Source organism: Embiotoca jacksoni, unplaced genomic scaffold, assembly GCF_022577435.1.
Source record: "Embiotoca jacksoni isolate LCO1_2020_lvr unplaced genomic scaffold, fEmbJac1.0.p SCAF_6, whole genome shotgun sequence".
Classification (NCBI taxonomy): Eukaryota; Metazoa; Chordata; class Actinopteri; family Embiotocidae; genus Embiotoca; species Embiotoca jacksoni.
In genome coordinates, this window is record NW_027185414.1 from 7,440,661 (window position 1) to 7,464,977 (window position 24,317).

Genomic DNA, 24,317 nt, shown 5'->3' on the forward strand with positions numbered 1-24,317 from the left:
AAAACCTTCATGTCTCAAGAGCATGTTAGTTTACACAGTCCTCACAAACCCTCTTTTTTGGGGAATATGAGTTTGTCTTAGAGTGTTATCATTTATAGGTTTAACATCTCTTGTAAGAATATATTACAAATATTAACACACTTTTGGAAAAAGTAGAATGATTTGATTTATACATACTGTTTTGGCATTCATAGAAAAATATGGCAACAGTAGGAATATAATTTGTGCCTTTTTTTGGACTTAAGTGAAAAGCAAGATGTTCAGTGCTTTAAAACTGATGAAACATTGGGCCCTTCATTAGGAAAAAAAAAAAAACCTAAGTGTAACTCATGATATCTATTGTAAAATACCAAAGCAGCCTGTAAGTTGTCACATGAGCAGCATCTTTTTCTCTCAGGAGTGCCCCTATTCTGAAGAGACCGCGTTTCATTGGCTGACCTCTGCAGCCTGTAGATCCTCTGCAGGTCTTCCAAAGCCTTCGTTTACACCAGTTGTTCTGACTTCTATTATTCTTGATATTTGCAGCATAGCCTGAGTGCCAATTAAACTAATTAAGTGTTGAAATTGAGGCAGGCCCTGCATGTTCATCCTGTAGGAGGGCTTATTCAGGACTTCCTGAAGGTTGTTGTCTTTATGCACTCTTCCCCCACTTTTATACACAGCAGGGTGTCATAGTCAGCGGCAAACAAATATCGAACCTCATTGAGGACTTGACTGAATCTTGAAGCCCACCCTTTTTTGTTTTGTTTTGTTTTGTTTTTATGTGGATGACCTTTATGGTTAATTGTTCTTGATTAGAGTGGTCTGAGTAGAGGTAAATTGGCAAAGGCTGCATTGTGTCACTTTTTGTAATGAGAATTTCACCTACAAAAGTCTCTGGGGGCATATCTATGTCCAAATATAAAGGGACTACTTTATGGACTATGGGACAGGCAGACTTATAATCACTCTTTTCAGTGACAGGTTATTGCAAGGCTCCAGATCCAAAGTAATCATCACAAATAACCTGCAACTAAGCATTCACTTAAATTTTTTTAGAGCAAAACATTTAGTGCAAACTTTATTTGGTCTTGTTTTGTCCCCAGCAAGTTCTTTCTCTCTTATTCAAAGATTTTCTTTGACATACTTTACTATGAGCTAATATTATTATTATTGGCAACATCTCACACTAGTTACATAAAGATAAATTTAACTCTCTCCTAAAATGAAATCTCCAAGTTAAATAATCAGACTAAAATAAAAGATTCTCCTCAACACTGAAATTCCTGTAGTTTTATGAGTTGTATTAGAACCAAGGTTGAGCTGTCAAAAAATAGCCCATAACACAAAATCCTACAGGTAAAAATCACACATTAGGCTTATATAAAGCAAGGATTCAAGCATATATTGTAAAGGCCCAGTATAACTCTGGTGTGTCACTTTAATCGTTGTGTGTGAAATTGGATATGTTTAAATCCACACAAGCCTACACTTGGCTTCGACGATAAGAACATTAATCCTCAATACTGCGCAGCACTGAGGGAGGAATAAATGTAGTCTAAGAATATTGTGCTGCACTATATGAGTGAATATGAAAAGTCTTGAAAATCAGTGATGCACCAAAAAAAGAGCAAAAACATTGAAAGATTAAAGACTTTCACAAACTGCTCCCACACGTTATAGAGATTTTGTAAAATGCTTTTATTTCATTCCTTCTAAAGCATCAGTATCGATGTGCAGTTCATTAACTCTTTCTTGTGAGGGTTTAAGTTTTATTTGTGTGAATTTTAATCAGAGGTCACAGACATCAAACCCTAATAATGCGTTAAATAAAGGCACATTTACATATGGGTTCGTGAAATAAAAGTTTGAAATACACTGAATCAGATACAATCAGCCTTAAACGTGTCTTCTTCTGATAAAATCAAATAAATCATCAGATTATTTATTTTTTTATAGCAGAGTTTTGAAATTCATCAGAATTGTGTATTATACCCATCAAAACACAACTCAAATAACTATGTAAAATATGTCAGATTTTACATTTGATCGCTACTTTTTAGTCACGTTTACTTTTTTTTCTTAAACACACAGAGAATAGGCATTTTGTTAGGGCAGTAAAGGTCCACAGAATAATCAGCACAACTCCAAGTAAAAAGAGAATCACATCTACAGAGTGGTAGGAATACCAGGGCAGTCTGTAGGACTCAGTCCTCAGGTGAGCTGCACCTTTGTGTCTCATGACAAACTCGATCCAGAAGAGGGCGCTATCCAGCGGCTTCATGGGCACATCTCTGTGCAGCCTGGAGAGTCTCTGCATATTCATCCTGTAGGAGGGCTCAGTCAGGACCTCCTGAGCACCCTGAAAGAAGATGTCTTCATTCATAGAAAAAATATCAATTACCTTCCCTGCTCCTCTCACTTCAATTCTCATTAGATTATCATGTTGATCAAAAATCAGTGGAAGTCCTAGTATAGGAACTCCGTGATAAAGAGCCTCTTGAATGCCATTGGTTCCCCCATGAGCCACAAATAGTTTGATCTTAGGATGTCCTAAAAGGTCGTTCTGTGGCATCCAGTCGACCAGTAAAGTGTTGTTACCCAGAGTGGCTGGTCTGTCACCTTTATACCTCCAGATGACTTTCTGAGGTAATTTAGCAAAAGCTGCAGCGATCTCGTCAGCTAAATCTCGGGGAAGCTCTCCAATCAAAGTCCCCAGAGACATGATGATGAAGCCGTGCTCTCCACAGCTCTGCACAAATTCCTCCAAGTGTTGAGGCAGAGGCTTCGCAGGTTTACACTGGAACCCTCCCATGTAGACAACATTAGGCATGGTGGGACGAGGGAACTCGAACACAAAGTCCACCCTCATGAGCCACAGGTCTGCAGCTGGAAACAGGGACAAGTAGTCTGCCTCTGGACCTAAATATTTTTCAATCAATCCCATATAGCTAGGCAAGACAAACTGTCTAATCTGATATTGCGTGAAGCCAAAATGTATCATGTTCAGGACTCTCTCAAGAAAGGTCATTTTATCTGATAGCTGAGTTCCTGTCATTGGAATGAAAGACAGAGGAGAAGGCGCGATTGAAAAATGGCCTTCACCCTGACTAGTCCATCTGGCATTAAAAACAAGAGGCAATGTGAGGTAGTGGGCAAGTAGGACGCCCCCTGGTATGGCAGGGTCTGTCAGGACGAGGTCATATTTGGCATCCTTAAGGGATTGCATCACCTCCTTGTTTTCAAAAAGTTCCTCAAGTCCTTTACGTGTTTGTTCATGCATCTGAAAGACCTTTTGTGCTTGTTCCATTTCCAGTTTAAAACGTGTCCAGGCTGACTTTCCGCCTCTCTGGATGTTTAACAACTCAGTCACAAATGCCTTTATGAAGTCTTCACCAAATCCAGACTCCTCACTGAGTGTAATTGAAGTATAAAACTGGGAGGTCTCCTTGATGTACCAGCTATCTGATGAGCGCACAACAGAAACCTGGTGGCCCCTTGAATGTAGTTCCTCGATAATGACTTTCATGTTCACCCAGTGGCTCCCGTCCACTGGGAAAACAAGCACCTTCCCACCATAAACTACAGTGGGACAAATCCAGCAGAGACTGATCCAGATCCAGTGCCAATGCATTTTGATTCTAAAGTGGGGGAAAAAAAATCATTAATACAGCTTCTATTTGAGCAAAATCATAATTTTCAACAGAAGTAATACAAGCACAGATGTTCTTTTATGTGTAAGTGCCACACTCCAGCTTTGATTTAATCAAAGAGAATACAGTTTACATCACTGATTTGTGAATGAAAATCCTGCTATTTACTCTTTATGTCCATATCTTTAAATGTTATGTAACTGTAACTATATGTTTTACTTTTAATTAATTTCATGTAGTATATGTAGCCTACAGTTATCAAAAAAATATCAAATGTAAGATTAATAAGAATAGCGAAATCTTCTGTCGGCCAGTTAAAAGAACTTAAAAATACACAGTGTAGTTCCAGTCCTGATATCTATCAAGGTGTTGTTTTGGTAAAAGATTAAATAAAATTGTTAATGTTACCTTTTTGGCAGCCAATGTGATTTGTTTCCTAATACTCCTTCTTTGCCGGAGAGCAGAACACGCGCTGGTCCTTACAAGTTCAAACTTGAATAGGACTTTGCAACTGCAGTTTCATGCTATTAAATACTCTGGTGATAAGAAAGTACATAGGCGAGTGGAAGGAGTCAGTGGTGTTTTACGATTATGCAAATATCACTAACAGATTTACATGACTGGAAAACAAGAACTTTTAATAATGCAGCATCATTTCTCATGTTGCAGATGTTTAGACATATAATCAGGTCCTAGATTTTTGGAATAAGGTGAATCGAAATAGCAGAAGCTTCTAATAAATAGAAGTTCATAATATTGTGTACAGTAACATGGAATACTGAAGAACTGAAATCGAGTATAATTGGATTACAAATTGTGCTCATTTTATTATTCCATGTTCTTCTTTCATTTGGTTAGAACCAAAAGTAAATATTTACCAGGTGCATGCAGACACATAAATTAAATGACGTTATGTTTTTTAACACTAAATGTATTTATAGTGAGTACAATTTATTTGCCTAGCTCTTTTCACAGATAAATTCACAAAGTGCTTTACAAAAGTTAAAAAAAAAAAAAAACATGAAAAAAAGAAGTTAAGGAGATTTGGAGAACCACATTGAAAAACATAAAAACACAATCCAACATAAAAACACAAGTACAGAGATGCAGACCTGGTGCATATAGGTTACCCAACAGCCTGTGAAAACAGGAATGTCTGGAGCTGTTTTTAGCCGAGTCCACAGTATCAGCAGACCTTCGGGATGCAGGTGGAGCATTCCATAGTTTTGGAGCTACAACCTTGAATACTTGGTCACCACGGTTGTTAAGGCAATGGGTGGGAAAGAAGAGCAAATTTAAACTATTCGATATTTCTAAGAAAATAAGTACTCAAAAGGGAGCTCAAAAGACAGTCAAAAATGTAATGTCTTTAAATCATCTATTCCATTCAGTGGTCTGTTAATTACAGCCATATTTACATTAGCATAACAATATACCAACAAATGTGAAAATTACCAGTCCACCTTTCCTGGTTAGTCACGTTTATATTTTTTTCTAAAACACAATCTAAAGCAGACCCGTACTAACCCAGCAAAAAATAACAACACAAGCAGTGCAACTGCTACCAAAAATAATATGACATCGACAGAGTGGTAGGAATACCAGGGCAGTCTGTAGGACTCAGTCCTCAGGTGAGCTGCACCTTTGTGTCTCATGACAAACTCGATCCAGAAGAGGGCGCGGTCCAGCGGGTTCGTTGGCTGATCTCTGTGCAGCCTGGAGAGTCTCTGCATGTTCATCCTGTAGGAGGGTTCGTTCAGGACTTCCTGTATGTCTTTCTGAAATATGTTTCTATCCAAATCAGAAACATCCAAAGCCTTTGCAGTGCCCTTTGCTCTCATTCTGGAGAGGTTGTCGGCTTGATCGAACACGATGGGAATGCCAACAATGGGAACCCCATGATATATAGCTTCATAAATACCATTTGTTCCCCCATGGCTTACAAATAGTTTGATCTTAGGATGTCCTAAAAGGTCGTTCTGTGGCATCCAGTCGACCAGTAAAGTGTTGTTACCCAGAGTGGCTGGTCTGTCACCTTTATGCCTCCAGATGACTTTCTGGGGTAATTTAGCAAAAGCTGCAGCGATCTCGTCAGCTAAATCTCGGGGAAGCTCTCCAATCAAAGTCCCCAGAGACATGATGATGACGCCGTGCTCTCCAGAGCTCTGCACAAACTCTTCCAAGTGTTGAGGCAGAGGCTTCGCAGGTTTACACTGGAACCCTCCCATGTAGACAACATTAGGCATGGTGGGACGAGGGAACTCGAACACAAAGTCCACCCTCATGAGCCACAGGTCTGCAGCTTGAAACAGGGTGAAGTAGTCTACGTCTGAGCCAAAGTAGCGGTTGGCCAATGCAGAATAATGTGGCCCAACTGCCTGCTTGTACAGTTGCATCCTCATGGTGTAAAAGATCATGTTTTGGACCCTCTCAAAGAAAGTCATACGATCTGATAATTCTGAAGGTGGAAGTGGGACGTAGGAAAGTGGAGAAGGTGCGATAGCAAAATGGGCCTCACCGTGAACAGTCCACCGAGCATTGAACACCAACGGCAAGCCGAGGTAGTGAGCCAGAAATATGCCTCCACCATTCGCAGGGTCTGTCAAAACCGCATCAAACTTGGCTTCTTCCAAAGACTTCATCAGTTCTTTCTTCTCAAACATGTGCACGAGCATTTCACAGATTTTGTTGTGAAATTCAAAGAACTTGTCTTTTAACTCCATGTCCAAAGCAAAACGGTCCCACGCAGACCCCTTGCTTCGTTTAATTCGAATAACCTCCGAGACAAAGAGACGAAAAAAGTCCTCATTTGCACCACCAGCGACATCAACCGTGACCGTATTGTAATGCGGGGAGGTTTCACTGATGTACCAGCTGTCTGCAGCTCGAATAAGCGTCACAGTGTGTCCCCTCAAATGCAGCTCCTCGACAAGTATCCTCATGTTCACCCAGTGGCTACCGTCGTGTGGAAATACCAGAACTTTCCCACCACGTGCAGCTGGAATAATGACAGCCAAAAGAGAGAGGATGGAAGCCAGTGACATCTTCAAATCTTGTCAAATGTTGCCTTCTGAAATATGAATAAATTTAAAAAAAACAAAGCAGAAAAAACAGCTGTTAGTACAGTATCACAGGACAGGTGGTTGATATAACAAGACACTTGAAATAGAGAGCTGCAATGATGTTCCGTTCAATTGCCTCTATTTGCATGGGAAAACTCCTTCTGACAGCCCTCACGTGTACGCAGCACATGGAGCCTCTCTCGGGAAATTAGGGCGCCGATTGGTGCCAAGAGCTCTGCATGCAATTTGTGTCAGACCCCCGTCTCTCTTTGCAGAAAGGATTTAAAACCAGAACTATCTTCCAAAAGGAAACATTTAATCTCTGCATAAAAAAAACCCAATACATTTATTTTCTTATTGTTAAAATATCAAAAAACCCTCAACAATGGATTTGATTCAATAAAGTCTGTTCGACTTGGTAACGCTCACCGTCAAAAACTAGAAACAAATGTTTTCTTTTCAGCACTGTGAACACCTAGTTTTTTTTCCCCTAATGCACTAAAAACAAAGGCTATAAATGTCAAGCTGACAGTGAAATCTTCTCTGCCATTTAGGTCACTAAACTCTCTTGCCGCAGACTCAAACAAAAGAAACCAGGCAGCAAAAAATTGAAGTCAAACCAGTGGGACTATAAAACACTTCCTGGTTTCATTTGTCCCACCCGCAAGACATTTGCAGTAAGAGATCCCTGCCTTTCCAGGGAACCTTGGTCAAAATAGCGCAATGAGTCAGAGCTGCAGTGTTAACAAAGAGTTACTGTATGCTGTAGTGGTTATACAGATGTGGTCTGTGACAGTAAACCACGGATCGCTTAAAATGCTGTGGGACCCTGGAGTAGATCTACTGGTATTTTAAAGTACAAACAGAAAAATGGATCTCTGTTTAAGCTTCAAGAAAAGAGCGTTTCTAGAATAACATTGGATTCGTGCCACAAACAGTATCAGTTGTATTATACACAAACTGGGTGAGCGGTCCAAAATTTACTGACACTTTAACAACTATATGTTAGCTATGACAGCTGCATGAAAACATACACACTCCCTACAACACTCAGGAGAGTGGCGAGTGTTTCATAATGTACAGGGTGGAGCCACTCGCATGCAGTATGGTTACACAGCAAACGCACACACCAGTAATACAGACAAATCGAATAAATATAAAGTATTTGTAGCCACATAACTAAATAATGAACAAACTTACGGTTAAAATGCTTTAAATATCCTCGGTTTTGCTGAACTTTTCCTTCAGACTGTTAAGACAGTTGTGAAGAGCTGCAAAAAAAAAAATCCAGTGAGACTGAAAAAACAAAAAGCACTTCCTGATTTATTTTTTCTCACCTCCTCTTGCAGTTCTTGCTAAACATGTCACATTAAAGTGTGTTCTCCTAAAGGGAAGTAAAGAAATAGTTTCTTTACCATCGTCATACTTCCATTAGACATTACTGAAGTGATCTGAAACTACAAGACAAATCTGTGAAAATATTAAGACTGAATATGACACAGGCAGCTGGCTCTTTGATTGGGTGCTATAGGATAAAAGAGTCAACACAGCAAATTCAAAACGGCTTCGTCTTGAAATGTGTCTTGAATGCAGGCACTGATCGAGCCTAATAAATCAAGTCGCCCACACAAACCCATACACACCCTTGAGGTGGAGACGCCACATCTTGTGGAACATTTGTATTGTATGCAAATGACTCATGTCAAAGGAAGTCAAACAAGCTTTCATGAAACAGATATAACTGAGTGAAGTGTGTATTTGTGGAGTTTTGAAAAGCCACTGATTTCACAGGATTATAATGTGAGTTTTAACTGTAAATGCCAGGTTTGTAGCTCAACAAGCATCTGAAGGTTAAATGTAGGCCTGAACTGGCTAAGTTACTGAGAAACCTGTCTGAGTTACGTATTAAACATTTTGAAACTAAAAGTAACACATTAAACTGAGTGCATTGACCTGAACATCTGCAACAGTTATAAGAAAGATAGTCCACCTGGTGGTTGGTTGGAGATGCAAACACACACTGGGACTGATGGTATAACTTAATTTATTCCAAGTCTTTGATTTGTACAGTTTTGGTAATAATGTGTAGTCTATGTAACACAGTAGATTTCCTGTGTTAAGTTTAGGACTGTCTTTAGGTCGCTCTGGGAGTGAATGAAACACGGCAAATGTTTGCAGTTTAAAACAAGGAACTGAACTGCAATTTATTATAGTTATTAACACGCACAGAAAATCAAGGGAACAACATAAAAGAAAAATAACAAATTCAAATAATAACCCCAATACCGGTATTTCTCCCACAGTCAGTCAGTTTCAGTCTCTTGTCTTTCAGTCTACTACCCGGGTAGTGTACGTCTGGAGGCTCTCAGACTAACTCTTATCTGAATCTTTTTTTTGCTCGTCGGTGCTCCGACAGGACAATCCAAGAAGACCAAATGCAGCTTCACCCACGGTGATCAGATGATCAGGGGTTGCAGGGTCACTCAGCTCCAGCGCTCTGTGGAGGTTTCTGGGGATCGCTGTCTCCATCACAGATCCATACAAAAAAAAAAAAAAAAATCTGCATGCAGCAGAATTGAATATGATGTCAGTACTATAATTTATAAACTCTATTGTTGGTGTAACAGTAAATGACCAGTAAAATAGTATTACACACACATATATATATATATAATATTCACTATGGTCAATATTAACATACCAACATATTTCACACACACATGTGCTCATGTCTCAGTGACATCTATCACTTATACCTAACAGGCATTATTTAAACGTCCACCGTTACTAAGCAACACACTCAACAGCTGTTCTCAATCTGACCGTTTACTTCTGGCGCCAAGTCAAGAAAATGACGTCATCGTTCCCGCTCGGTTCAACAGGTCCCGACGCATTAACCCCTCAGCGCGCACATGTAGCTCCACAATCACAGATATCAACCACGTAAAATAATATTCATCTACAAATTAATATTTATCTCCGACTGGTTATTGTTCTCTTCTCTCCTGATAGATATCTTCAGCCCAACTAAACAACTGTCCTCCGTTGTAGCTCTACAGCAAACGGCTAACTGTGAACAACGTGTATCCGTCACTCACCGGAGACTCTTCTCAGACTTAAAATAAACTTCTCCCTTCGGAGTCGGTCTGGTTAACGATCAAATAAATAAAGCTCCTCAAAAGCAGTGAGCAAAAATCAACCAAATGAGATTCTTCAGTGGTGTCGCTCATGACGCTGCTGTTTCATTGGAGACATAAAGGGTCGTCTCCCGGGAGACGGCTTTGATCTACCGACGTGCACGAGAGCGCCTCTCTGGTGAACGTCGGTACTGCATGTGTGAGTTAACCCTTTAGTTGCTGGTAAAACTAATGTGGGTTACAAATGCATTAAGTCCTGCATGAAAAATCCGACCTACTGTAAGTACTTAAGTACATAAGTATTAGCAGCAAACTGTGGTTAAAGTTTTAAAGTACTTGTTTGGTCCCAGTTTGGTGAAAGAATAAAGTAGAATCAAATGAAGATACTCAAATAAAGTACAAATAAATTGCTCAAAATGTTACTTATGTAGAGTAATTGAGTAAATATACTTAATTATTTAACACTGCAATTGCTCAATTAAATAATGTAATTGCTTATATAACCCAGTATTAAAACGGCGCGGGTTATAGTATGCTTCCTTTGTTGTTGTCTATTTGCTAAACACAGTGTCAATCATAGCCACTTCGTTCAGACGTAGTTCTCATTGGCTATAGCAGGCAACGCAGGTTTCTGATTGGAGTAACAGGTTAAGTCCCACCCCCACCCAGGTGAGTGCAGAGAAGTGAAGATGGCATGAACAGACGAGCGCGGCTCGAGACTGCAAAATTCTTGAGCTAAACACAGGATAGTAAAAACTGTGTGAACAACAAGTCGACCTTTCGAGAGAGTTTCTGTGAAGAGACGGGAGTTGTCCAAACACTGGTGTGCCAGGAGTTAACCTCGTTTGGAAGCGTCTCGGTGAGGTCAGCGAAGTTAAGCTACAAGCGGCTCACTGTAGAAGCTGGCGTTGTCCGTCGGCTCGAGGCAGCTCCGAGAGCTCGTGTTCTCCTTGATAATATGTGAACTTGGCGTTGTATTTATGGTTGTGTTAGTCAGAGCATTAAGCTGCAGTTAAGTCAGCACCATTCTGCATTGATAACCCGGTGGGAAGAGTACAATTCATAGCTCAATTGTCGTTAGGTATTATAACTTTGTGTTTAAATCCGTGTTGCACTATTTATATTAAATAGTCCTGTCCTGTTATGCTCTCCTCGTGCTAATGATAAAATATCTGTTTAAAACTACTGAAGATGTGCATTTAAACTATGATCTTAAATGAAAGAATGTGAGCATGTAATATGCTTATTCATGTTCAGCAGATGGTTTTATAAAGTAAACCCATTCATTTCAATTTCAATTCAATGAATTACAGTGAAACCATTTAATTATTTTAATTGTTGTTGTGTCACAGTAGTACAATGAGAATTTGCATGTGATTTTCAGTGAATTTTTTGATGCAATAGAGTAACCGCCTTGTTTATATACAGGTTAGGTTGTTGAGTTCCCTGGAAAACCCTGTAGATTTTGGATTTGGATTCTCCTTTAGGAAGGAGATGGCGAGCCACCTTTAACCCAGAGGAGTTGGACCACGATCACTTGTTGCACTGAGGAGACCGTCCATTCCTTCATCCCTTCATTCCTTCATTCCTTCATCCGAGTGCACCAGTGTGATAGGACAGTCAAAGCCCTACATCTCTGACTATTTTTTTCTTGACCAAATATCTCTTTTGAACTAAACTGACTTGACCAGACCAATCTGACTAAAAAACTGTTACAACCTCAACACGGCATCATCTTAAACATTTGGATCCAAAGAAACTCTAAACTGTTTGCACTAAAGACAATTTTCTTTCATCACCTGTGATATTGATAACAGGTTAATGACTGTTATGTTTTCGAGCTGCTAAGCAGTTATTGTTACTTTAAATGCACTAAGTGTTGCATATGTTGAACCTAAAATGTGAGTGTAAATCGTTTAATGTTTTATTGTTTGTTAAAGTTATCACAAATTGCAATTGAACGTAACCCTACGGCTCCAGTTGATTATTGTGTCTGTTATCTCCTTACAACCTCTCCCATACCAATCTAGACACTGGTCCACAGCATGTTGAGTCTTCTGTTAACCCCGTGTGGGTTACACTTAGAAATTGAGATATTGTATGTATACGGTGTATCTATATCTCTGGACTCATTAGTCACGTTTCACTTTAGGTTTACACATTGCAGTGCATAAACACCTCATGGAGACAAAAATTGTTAAAAGCACGAGGAGCACAACTCCAGCCAGGAACAGAACTACATCTACAGAGTGGTAGGAATACCAGGGCAGTCTGTAAGAAGCAGCTTTCAGATGAGCTGCTCCTTTGTGTCTCATGACAAACTCGATCCAGAACACGGCGTTATCCATCGGCGTTATTGGCTGATCTCTGTGCAGCCTGGAGAGTCTCTGCATGTTCATCCTGTAGGAGGGTTCGTTCAGGACTTCCTGTATGGCGTTCAGGAAGTTGTCATCTTTGTCCAAGGTTGCCAATGTAAGAAGCTTAGCAGCTCCTCTCTCTTTCAGACGAAGAAGGTTGTCGTATTGGTCAAAAAACAGAGGAAGACCTACAACTGGGACTCCGTGATAGAGAGCTTCTTGGACTCCGTTTGTTCCCCCGTGAGCCACAAATAGTTTGATCTTAGGATGTCCTAAAAGGTCGTTCTGTGGCATCCAGTCGACCAGTAAAGTGTTGTTACCCAGAGTGGCTGGTCTGTCACCTTTATACCTCCAGATGACTTTCTGGGGTAATTTAGCAAAAGTAGCAGCGATCTCATTTGTCATGTCAGCAGGAAGTTCACTCACAAAAGTTCCCAGAGACATGATGATGAAGCCATGCTCTCCTGAACTCTGCACGAACTCCTCCAAGTGTTGAGGCAGAGGTTTGGCAGGTTTACACTGGAACCCTCCCATGTAGACAACGTTGGGCATTGTGGGGCGCGGATAATCAAACACAAAGTCCACTCTCATCAGCCAAATGTCTGCATCAATCATTATCTGGTTATAGTCAATATCAGGACCAAGATATTTGTCACATATCTTCTGGTATATTTGGTTAATTACCAAGTGGTTTTGTGCTTGGGTCATTAGACGTAAAACCAGGTTTTTAACTCTCTGTAAAAAGGTCATCTTATCAGAGTTGCCAGATCCTGTTATAGGAATATAGGATATGGGTGAAGGGGCAATGGCAAGATGAGCCTCTTCAAATATTAACCAACGGACATTATAAACCAAAGGAAGGTTCAAATATTTGGCCAAAATGACTCCACCACCCCAGCAGGGGTCAGTGAGTACAAGGTCAAAATTGCTGTGCTGTAGAGTTCTCATCAACTCTCTGTCATCGAGCAACGCTGATGTAAATTCAGCCACAATGGAGTGAGCTTCAAGAAATGCGCTGAACATGCTAACAGTTATGTGGAGAAAACTGGTGAAGGGGTGAGCCGCCCGCTCAAATTCTATGATCTCAGATAAGATCCTTGTGATAAACGTCTGATCAAAGCTCATCACAGTTTGAACTGTGTAGGTACTGTAATACGAGGAGTTATCCTTGATGTACCAGCTATTGGTGGGATACACAATAGTTAAATTGTGTCCTCTGGAGTGCAAATCTCGAAGCAGAATATCCATGTTTATCCAGTGGCTGCCTTCAGTCGGAAGGACTAAGATGTTGCCACCTTGACAGGTTTTGGAAATGAGGATGAGGAGCACCACAGCACTGCAGCAGCAGATCAGCCTCATCTGAAACGCAATCAAATGATAATCAATTGACTGAGGTGAAGAATGTCTTTAAAGGAGCTGTGATCATTTCAAAGTATCCATACTGAGCCATCAGTATATCAGTAAAGCCATCCATACTGCCCATTTTTCATGATTTCTAACCTCGTTTTAAAATTCTCCGTAATAGCTAATGGAATTATGCCTAAAATTAAATTAAAAAAACACACTGAAATTAATTAAAGCCCATTTGTGCCAAATCATTACTTTCCTAAAGGTAATATAGTAAGTTTAAACATGATTCACAAACAGCTGAAGTCTGAGCTCCACTTTCCCGCTGACTGAGCAAAAGTTGTAGGCTAACATGCAAAATGTACGGTGACACATCCTTAACACAAATCGGTTCCACTTACTGTAGCCTGTACTTTTCTCTCCACGCAGAAAAAAAATCTCAGTGTTAGAGAACTGTTTTGTACAGTGTCAGTAAAACAAACTCTGAGTCCTTATTTGCAGTCTGGAGGGGAGGTATGATTCGGGGTGCACTATAGCTCAGTGAAGTCAGTTCTAGGTTGGATATTCAAAATTTGGGATAATTTAAATGTCTTTGATGCAAGAGTTTTACATGTTTTCAAAGTACACTCACCATGTAGCTCTATACTTTGGTAGAAACATCTGTCCAATCTACTGCAATAAGCACTTTCATAAGTTCTGCAGATGTCATGCATAAGACCAATTTAGCATTATCTTTTAGGCATTTTTTTTTTTATTTTACAAATATGGACAAGTCAGCAGGAAGATAGCCCTTATTGACAGTCCCTAAGTGAAACCTCAGGTTAAGGGTTCGTGTTTCCAACCTAAAACTAACTTCACTGTGGTGTGAAGCCAGTAAGTGGATCAACATGTCTGCAAACAGAAGCGATGACGTCATTACTCATTGAAAGGACTGGGAGAATTATTTTTAGCTTAAAAAAAAATGCAGGGAAACTCCAGGCCTTACCCCAACACAGTACAATATGGTAATCAAAGTTGTATTGTTGCCTCAGTAACTTTTATACAAAAGAACATAAGTGTGTGTGTCCTGCTCTCTCACTCGCTCTCTTATTATACAACAAGTAGTTCCGACCCAGAGATCTGATTGGTCAACTGAACATTTGGAACGTCCGCAAATCACCATAAAACATCACACCCTGCTCATCACTACAAATATCACTCCGCCTACTCAATGGGAATATTTCATTGGAATTGAATTTCATATAATGTGCAATATAATGTTGTTTTTACTTGTTACAGGTCTGTTAAATGTGACCCATTTGGTGAAATTGTGTCTCTCTTGGTCCTTAATTGTCGCTCCGAGCACCCGTACCGTAATACTATGGAAAGTCGCACACTTAAAATCCTAACAGCGGCTAGTTTGACCGGTTGTTTTAACACATAACACAGTGCTAAAATCTTAAAAATGCATGAGTCCATTGATATCCTTTTTCAGTGGATATCTTACTTACAATGATATTGAGCGAGCTAAGCAGTTTAGTGTTTCTATGTGCTGTATTTATTTAGTTTGAGAAACGATCTCTAGAAAGCAATAAAATGGAGTAGATCTCATCTCTGTTGCTACGTCGTTGCTAAGGGTCGGACTACTTCCTGGAGTGGTAAACATTGCATACATTACATTCGCTTCTACTGATGCAATGATTGTTTCCCAGTTATTAGTCGTACCCCATGTACCGCCGTAGAAACGGAGATCGCACTGACAAAAAGTTTTGTATTTTGAGAGCAAATTGCCCCACAATATGAATACATTTTGATTATATATTTTATTTAGATGGTTACTTGTTGTATAATCACAATATTACACTCGAGGGTGTGCTTTAACGTCAAAAATCTCGTGTAATATTGATTAATTAGATTTGTCTGCTGCAGAATAACATAACTGTTCATATGTTTCTTGGACTTCTCCTCTCCTATTTTCCAGCATGCTCTCATCCTCCGTAATGTTGTCGAAATGTTGGTAAATAGTATAAATTTTATTCACTTGTGATTAAACATGTGTTGGAATATTTCAACAAAGACAATTCAAATGACAGAAAAATCAAATAACTTCAATTCAAATATTTATATAAAATGAATTAAATGCACACTAGAAATATAGATAAACAGATGTTCTACATGAGATCAGCTTATTATATTAAAAAAAAATAAAAAGTATTATGGGCAAGATAAGAAGGTATTCGAAATAATATTGGTCTGACGTCATTTTAAGAATAATTTATTGATGGTCCCTAAATTAAACCTACACAGTTGGATCCGGAAGGTCTGTCGACTATCCATCCTAAAACTGACTTCACCGCAGTGCACCCGTAATCACTCCTCCCCTCCAGATTGCATGGATAAGCACTTCCGGAGTGTTGCACAGCTGTTACACAAAAACAGTTCTCCAACATCTTGTTTTTTTCTTTGTGGTGAAACAACACAGGCTACAGTAAGTGGAAACGATGTTTTTACGCAACATGTTACACGTTACAGTTTTGTTGTTCAGTCAGTTGGAAAGTTGTGCTCAGACTTGAGCTCCAGTTTGTGAATCATGTTTAAACTTGCTATATTACTTTTAGGAGAGTAATGCTAACGCCCAAATGGGCTTTACGTAATTTCAGTGTGTGTGGAGCTGTTAGACACTGTGTTAATGTTATAACTGTGATGTGCAGTTTAGAAGCCCTAAGACTTGTATGTCCACAGGACTGACTTTCAATGTCAAGCATAATTCTATAGGCTATTATGGAAAATTTAAAGGGAGAATTTCCAATGATGGAAAATGAGGGAGGTTAGAAATCATGAAAAATGGCTCAGTATGGATACTTTGAAATGATCACAGTGCATTTAAAGACATTCTTAACCTCAGTCAATTGATTATCATTTGATTGCGTTTCAGATGAGGCTGATCTGCTGCTGCAGTGCTGTGCTGCTCCTCATCCTCATTTCCAAAACCTGTCAAGGTGGCAACATCTTAGTCCTTCCGACTGAAGGCAGCCACTGGATAAACATGGATATTCTGCTTCGAGATTTGCACTCCAGAGGACACAATTTAACTATTGTGCGTTCCAGCAATAGCTGGTACATCAAGGATAACTCCTCGTATTACAGTACCTATACAGTTCCAGTGGAGAAGAGCTTTGATCAGACGTTCATTACTAAGCTCATATTTGATTCCATACAATTTGAGCGGGGAGCTCTCCCCCTCACCAGTTTTCTCCACGCAAATGTAGGAATGTTCGGCACATTTCTTGAAGCTCAATCCATTGTGGCTGAATTTGCATCAGCGTTGCTCGATGACAGAGAGTTGATGAGAACTCTACAGCACAGCAATTTTGACCTGGTACTCACTGACCCCTGCTGGGGTGGTGGAGTCATTTTGGCCAAATATTTGAACCTTCCTTTGGTTTATAATGTCCGTTGGTTAATATCTGAAGAGGCTCATCTTGCTATTGCCCCTTCACCCATATCCTATATTCCTATGACAGGATCTGGCAACTCTGATAAGATGACCTTTTTACAGAGAGTTAAAAACCTGGTTTTACGTCTAATGAGCCAAGCACAAAACCACTTGGTGATTAACAAAGTATACCAGAAGATATGTGACAAATATCTTGGTCCTGATATTGACTATAACCAGATAATAATTGATGCAGACATTTGGCTGATGAGAGTGGACTTTGTGTTTGATTATCCGCGCCCCACAATGCCCAACATTGTCTACATGGGAGGGTTCCAGTGTAAACCTGCCAAACCTCTGCCTCAACACTTGGAGGAGTTTGTGCAGAGTTCAGGAGAGCATGGCTTCATCATCATGTCTCTGGGAACTTTTGTGGGTGAACTTCCTGCTGACATGGCAAATGAGATCGCTGCTACTTTTGCTAAATTACCCCAGAAAGTCATCTGGAGGTATAAAGGTGACAGACCAGCCACTCTGGGTAACAACACTTTACTGGTCGACTGGATGCCACAGAACGACCTTTTAGGACATCCTAAGATCAAACTATTTGTGGCTCATGGGGGAACAAACGGAGTCCAAGAAGCTCTCTATCACGGAGTCCCAGTTGTAGGTCTTCCTCTGTTTTTTGACCAACACGACAACCTTCTTCGTCTGAAAGAGAGAGGAGCTGCTAAGCTTCTTACATTGGCAACCTTGGACAAAGATGACAACTTCCTGAACGCCATACAGGAAGTCCTGAACGAACCCTCCTACAGGATGAACATGCAGAGACTCTCCAGGCTGCACAGAGATCAGCCAATAACGCCGATGGATAACGCCGTGTTCTGGATCGAGTTTGTCATGAGACACAAAGGAGCAGCTCATCTGAAAGCTGCTTCTTACAGACTGCCCTGGTATTCCTACCACTCTGTAGATGTAGTTCTGTTCCTGGCTGGAGTTGTGCTCCTCGTGCTTTTAACAATTTTTGTCTCAATGAGGTGTTTATGCACTGCAATGTGTAAACCTAAAGTGAAACGTGACTAATGAGTCCAGAGATATAGATACACCGTATACATACAATATCTCAATTTCTAAGTGTAACCCACACGGGGTTAACAGAAGACTCAACATGCTGTGGACCAGTGTCTAGATTGGTATGGGAGAGGTTGTAAGGAGATAACAGACACAATAATCAACTGGAGCCGTAGGGTTACGTTCAATTGCAATTTGTGATAACTTTAACAAACAATAAAACATTAAACGATTTACACTCACATTTTAGGTTCAACATATGCAACACTTAGTGCATTTAAAGTAACAATAACTGCTTAGCAGCTCGAAAACATAACAGTCATTAACCTGTTATCAATATCACAGGTGATGAAAGAAAATTGTCTTTAGTGCAAACAGTTTAGAGTTCTGAATATAAACGTTAATTAAAACAGCATTCCTGATCTATTGTGGTTCAGGTCAACACTTACTTGTTCATCTGTCAAGGTGTGTTTTCATGCAGCCCATTTCACAAAATAGTTGCACTTATTTACATATTCTCAAAATTACACTCACGATCTGTTTATTTGAAATATTTTTTTTTTTAATCTACTGCAATAAGGACTGTAATCATTTCTGATTTTACAAAGTTCACTATGATTGGTCACCATTGCTCTGTACAGATTTTGGGCCACATCATACCAGAACCACCGGTTAGTTATTCATATAGGCATCGGCTGCTATACGTTTTTCATTTTCATTTTTAAATGTGGAGGTTTCTTTTTTTGATTTGCTTGCAGCAAAGTGATTGGTACCATTTCGCATAGTGATGCTACACTGAATAAAATAAAATTAAACTAAACTGAACTGAATTTAATTGAGTCATAAGCCGACCTCCGAAATCAAGACCTATCATGAATACTGATCAATTCCACTTTTTCCACCTTTAATGACCACTTAAGGGCTCCAGATAATCATGATTTGATTTTAAACACACTCATCAAACCATTCACTTCACCAGGAGAGAGTTTGCCCCCATCCACCAGTCAGGTTGCAGTTTACATCCATATCTGTCTGGACTCATATAATATATATAGTGAAACCTTGAATATGTTCACATGATTGGCCAATAAAGCTGATTTACAGTATCCAAGGCTCCAATTATAAATGTTTCATCAAATAAGCTATACATTTTAAAATGTGGAAGCTTCACACACATCTTCAGTCAAACAGCACCGGAAATGAATACAAACGCCAAAGTTTCAAGGTGGACACCAAAGATTACAGCCACCAAGTAGCTGACCAAATGTGAAATGTGGTAATAATCTACCCATTCTGTTCCTGAGTTAGGGTGTTGAATAATGCCCAGAAAACTGTTTTTGCAGAATTATTTAATGTCAATTGACCTTTGACCTTTTGGATATAAAATGCCATAATTTTGATTGCATGCTATTAGACCTTTGTGCACAGTTACGACCATACATGTGTTTTGTGAGGTCACCGTGACCTTTGGCCACCAAATTGGAATCAGATCATCCCTGAGTCCAAGTGAACATTTTTAACACATTTTAAGAAATTTTCTTCGGGCATTCCTGAGAGAGTCGTATATGAGGTTACAGTGAACTTGACCTTTGACCCCTGGCATCTGATCATTTAATCGTAGAGTCATGGTGAATATTTGTGCCAATTTCACTAAAGGAGTTCTTGAGATATTGCATTTACAATGATAGATAGATAGATAGCTAGATAGATAGATAGATAGATAGATAGATAGATAGATAGATAGATAGATAGATAGATAGATAGATAGATAGATAGATAGATAGATAGTTTATTGATCTGGCAAGGGGACATTTTCTGCTTCAGCAGCATGGATTGGAAAGATACAGGTAAAATAAATAATAATTACAATAAAAATACAGGTAGAACATTTTTTAAATATAAAAATGTGAAAATGTACAGTTTATACAAATAGAATAGAAAAAAATTAAACAACAGTGACACGGTCAGCAGTAGTGCAAATAAGTTAACTGAACATGGTGATGCCAGAAGAGTCTATTTAATCTATTGTTAATGATGTAAGACAGATTTAGTCAAAGGTGAAGTATTGTAAAGTCTTATCGCAGTGGGCAGGAATGATCTCCTGTATCTGTCCTCGTGACAGCGGAGCTGGAGGAGTTTATTGGAGAACATGCTCCGCTGTCCCTGCAGCAGGTGGTGAAGAGGGTGGTCAGGATTATCCAATATGGATAACAGTTTGTTCAGCGTCCTCCTCTCCACCATTATTTCCAGGCTGTCTGGTTTGTAGCCAATGATGGAGCCGGCCTTCTTCACCAGTTTGTTAAGTCTGTTGGTGTCTCCGGCTCCAATGCTGCTCCCCCAGCAGACTACGGAGAAGTACAGTTCACTCATCCCCTTCTTGTAGACAGCGTTGATGTTGGTCTTCCAGTTCAGTCTGTTGTCGATGGAGACAACCAGGTACTTGTACTCCTCCACCATGTCCACCTCCTCTCCCTGAACACGCAGTGGTTGTGGAGCCGTCGTCTTCCTCCTGAAGTCGACCACCATCTCTCTGGTCTTAGTCACGTTCAGAAGAAGCTGATTTCTACCAGCCCACTCCACAAAGTCCTCCACTACTGTCCTGTACTCCTCCTCCCATCCATCACTTATACACCCAACCACTGCAGAGTCAAATAATGGTACAGATGTGGTGTGAGGTGGCAGTGACCTTGACCTTTGACCTTTAACCCTTAACTTCTAAACATCTCATGCTTCTGTCCAAGTGAATGTTCGTGCCAAGTTTGAAGGAATTCTATGAAAATATTCCCGAGATCATGTCTTCCCGAGAATCAGTCAGACAAATGAGAGGGACGTCACAGGGTGCTGAGTTTAGCATAAAAATAATATTTTCCATAAAACATTATTTTTCTCTTCAAAAATGTACATAAAATGAAAGAAGTACTGAAATCCCCCCCCCTAAATGAATTATACCTAATTGATAGTACAATTTTGCTTGGTTTGGAGATTGTGGATCACATGATATGAGACCAATTGAAAAAAACTTACCATAAAAATATTAGAAGCAATTAGAAGCAATAAAATCCCATGAAAACAAGTGTGTTTTACAAAACTGGACAAAAAGGGCACAACAATTCTTTTTTTTTTTAATTTTGTGCTTCTTTGATTTTATGAGCATTTTTTATATATGTATTCTACTACACAAGACAAGTACGATAAACCTCTTTTTATTGGATTTTTAGAGCTGCTTCTTCTTCATTGAAAAATGTTCTTTTATAGAATTTAATGTTTGGTTTGGACAAATCTTTATTCAAACCAATTTCCCATTTATATGGAGTCACATGACCTGGAAGCTGCAAGGTATTAAGAAAATAATGATTTTTCTATGCTGACTTTTCCATAAAAATATTCAAATAGAATTGATTAAGCACTACAATCAAAAACTTAAAAAAAAATTTTTTTTTTGTCATGTATAGTAATAGAAGTTGCCATTGGTTTTTAGTCACAGGGTCACATTATATGGAAGCTACACCATAAAAAAAAAATATATATGATCTTCTTTTCAAATATTTATATAAAATAAATTATATGTACTCACATTAGATATTAGAGACCAATTTAGAATACTTTGTTAGTATAATATTTACTACTATGGTGATATACTGACAAAAAAGGAACTTTTGTTTGTTTGTTTTTTGGTTGTTCAAACGGTCCCTGAGAGGAACCGCTGCGGTTAAGAGCAGGATCTCGGAGGTGGGTTTAACATCCTCTGCTGGCTCTCGGTGAGGCAGCGTAACCCGCCTTTGAATCCGGTTGCGGTATCTCCAACTTCAAACTAACTTCACTGCAGTTTGAAACAGGTTTAATAGGGACGAGCACGGAGTGGATCAATCTGTGTGCAAACATGAGGAGATAACGAGATTACTCATTGACAGGACCTGAACAATCACATTTACCCTAGAAGCAATCGGGGGTGTTTCTTTACTTTTGTTCCCAGTTCATCCTCATATGTAAGTTCAAAACAACTTCAAAGTGCCTGCATTAACACGTTCCTGCACAGCACATTCACGTCTTTGGAATAAACTGTCTGAGTTCAACTCTTTTTGCTTGTACATGTGAGACCATCAAATACACTCTCAAGCTTTGTGAAAGTAACTCTTTTCTTGGAGTTGATTTTCAACCCTTTTCAGGAGTTGAACTTGAACTCTTTGGGAGTTAAACCTCAACTCCCATGAAGAGTAAATTTGACTTTAATCTTCGATTGTTTGAACATGAACTCTTTCGCAGTGTTAACAGTCAACACTTTAAAGTGTGTATGGTTTGACATTTATGGAGTTAAAATTTCACCATACTTCAGAGATTTCAGATAGGGCCGATAAGATAATAACATACCTGTCATAAATTTGCCTTTTATAATAATGTTCAGTTGATTACATCCAGTTTGCAACAGTTGATGCTGCATGGGATCTTCGCATAATAAACTACTAACTGAACATTGTAGTATTGGCGTTGTGATTGGTATATATGTTATGTTCCTAACTTGTACACGAATGGTTTCGAATGATAGGCCCATTTTATTTACCATTATGTCTTCATTGAAATATTGATAAACAGAATGTTTTAACAAAACTAAATGTAATTTCTGCCCATCACTTTGATTTAATTTGATTGCTTTGTTCTCAAAAGTTACAAAGAAATAAGTAAGGCATGCTGGGAAATGCTAATACAGCAACACAACTGTGCAGTCAACACAGGGAGTAGTGTTGAATCATGTTCCTCAACACTCAGCGACTCAACCCCAAAATATTACCCCACCAGAGTAACACTGAACACAAGCTGTAGTCGAACTTAGAAAGTAAACTCCCAAAATCAAACTCTTTGTTTAACTCCAGGATATTTCACTCCAGAAATTTGCTGTACTTTGACATTTTTCTTTCTTTTTTTTTTTAATTAATGTTTTCATGCTCATTTAGGCCATTTGCTTGTTTATTCGAACATACTCCTAACCCAATTACGAGAACATGATCTGCTTATTGTCTCTTTGTTACTTGGCAGTGAATAAAGGACCACAACAGGTAACATGAAATATAATTTAAATTGTGCTAATATCATTCTGCTCTGGCTTTGCTCCACTAAGCACTAAACGAACTTGTCAGTATGTTGGCAGCAGTGTTTGGATGGTAATAGGCTACTTCTTGCCTTCACTCACTAAGTGATGACAACAAAATGTGATTTCATCATATGCATATGCATATTACGCAACTGATGTGTCATCAAATGCAGTTATCAATGGGGGCACAAAAGGATTACTCTAAAAGTAGTTAGGTGTTATATGAATAAATCTAGATCTAAATGCATGTAATGAAAAATGCCTTCTTGGACAGACTAAGTATTGAAGTCGGATGTATAAGTTGGAGATGAGCTTCCCTCTTTTATCCTATCATGTTGAGCAACGACACATATCCTGAGATAAAATTCCTTTTCTTTCAACAGTTTGTAACAACAAATTATATATTTTTTCCATTACCTCACTCATGCCCATTTTCACAGAAAACGTACAGCAGGTAAAATAAGTGTCTTATCCATTCAATATTGAAAAGGTAAATTGTAATATTGATACATCAAGATATTTTTTTAACCTGTTTTCTCCCCCCCAAACTCTCTTTCATACTTAATAACAGTAATCTGAAAAAAAACCTTATTACTACATAACATTTAACTTCACAACACATTAATATACAATGTCTGTGCTTGTGAGATATTAGAAAAATGTTTCCAAAACTGGTCATTTTTAGGATTGTAAGAAGCTGCCTTTATTCTTGACACTAAATTGTACTGTGAAGCTCAATAAATCAAAGATAAAATGAACTAAAACAAATTAAACAATTTAAATTCTAAAATGCAAGTGTTTTACAGACAAAAAAATAATGCGGAGAAGTGAGTTGATAATCAAAACTAAATATGGTGATCTGATTGTGGAATTATTTTTTTTCCCAAACCATTAGCATCTCTGGGATATGCTGTCGCCATGGAAGCACATACATTTTCACACATCAGAGACACTGAATGGTACAAAATGTGGCTGTGGACACTAACTAACGACCAGGAAACTGTTCTGTAAACGGGAAGCAGAATCTCAGTGGCAGAGCTTTGCCATTTGCTGCTGTGAAGAGGCAGTGAAGTGGCTTCATGGAGGGGGCGTCTAGTCCTGCCTGTGATTAGTGACCACTAGAATGCTGGAGGAAGGGGAGGGACGGACGGTGGTGGTTTTGGTGGTGGGGGCTGGGGCGGACTCTCTTAAAAGAAGAGGAGGAGGAGGA

General features: G+C 39.1%; 1 protein-coding gene and 3 pseudogenes across 1 annotated transcript; 1 reads left to right on the top strand and 3 right to left on the bottom strand.

Moving 5' to 3' along the window:
• Positions 1-1,872: 1,872 nt before the first annotated feature.
• On the bottom strand, positions 1,873-3,523 carry LOC138213261 (UDP-glucuronosyltransferase 2B15 pseudogene; annotated as a pseudogene).
• A 780-nt stretch (positions 3,524-4,303) lies between these two features.
• Positions 4,304-9,968, bottom strand: LOC138213260 (UDP-glucuronosyltransferase 2B17 pseudogene; annotated as a pseudogene).
• A 1,187-nt stretch (positions 9,969-11,155) lies between these two features.
• LOC138213412 (UDP-glucuronosyltransferase 2C1 pseudogene) lies at positions 11,156-14,003 on the bottom strand (annotated as a pseudogene).
• Positions 14,004-15,948: 1,945 nt separating this feature from the next.
• On the top strand, positions 15,949-19,101 carry LOC138213405 (UDP-glucuronosyltransferase 2A2-like). The gene is made up of 2 exons (XM_069174473.1): positions 15,949-16,002; positions 16,450-19,101. The coding sequence occupies exon 2, from the start codon at positions 16,450-16,452 to the stop codon at positions 18,031-18,033; it is 1,584 nt and encodes a 527-aa protein (XP_069030574.1). The 5' UTR covers positions 15,949-16,002; the 3' UTR covers positions 18,034-19,101.
• Positions 19,102-24,317: the final 5,216 nt, after the last annotated feature.

Excerpts from the sequence above, each read along its gene's own strand:
- LOC138213405 (XM_069174473.1), top strand. The coding sequence starts at position 16,450 with ATGAGGCTGATCTGCTGCTGCAGTGCTGTGCTGCTCCTCATCCTCATT.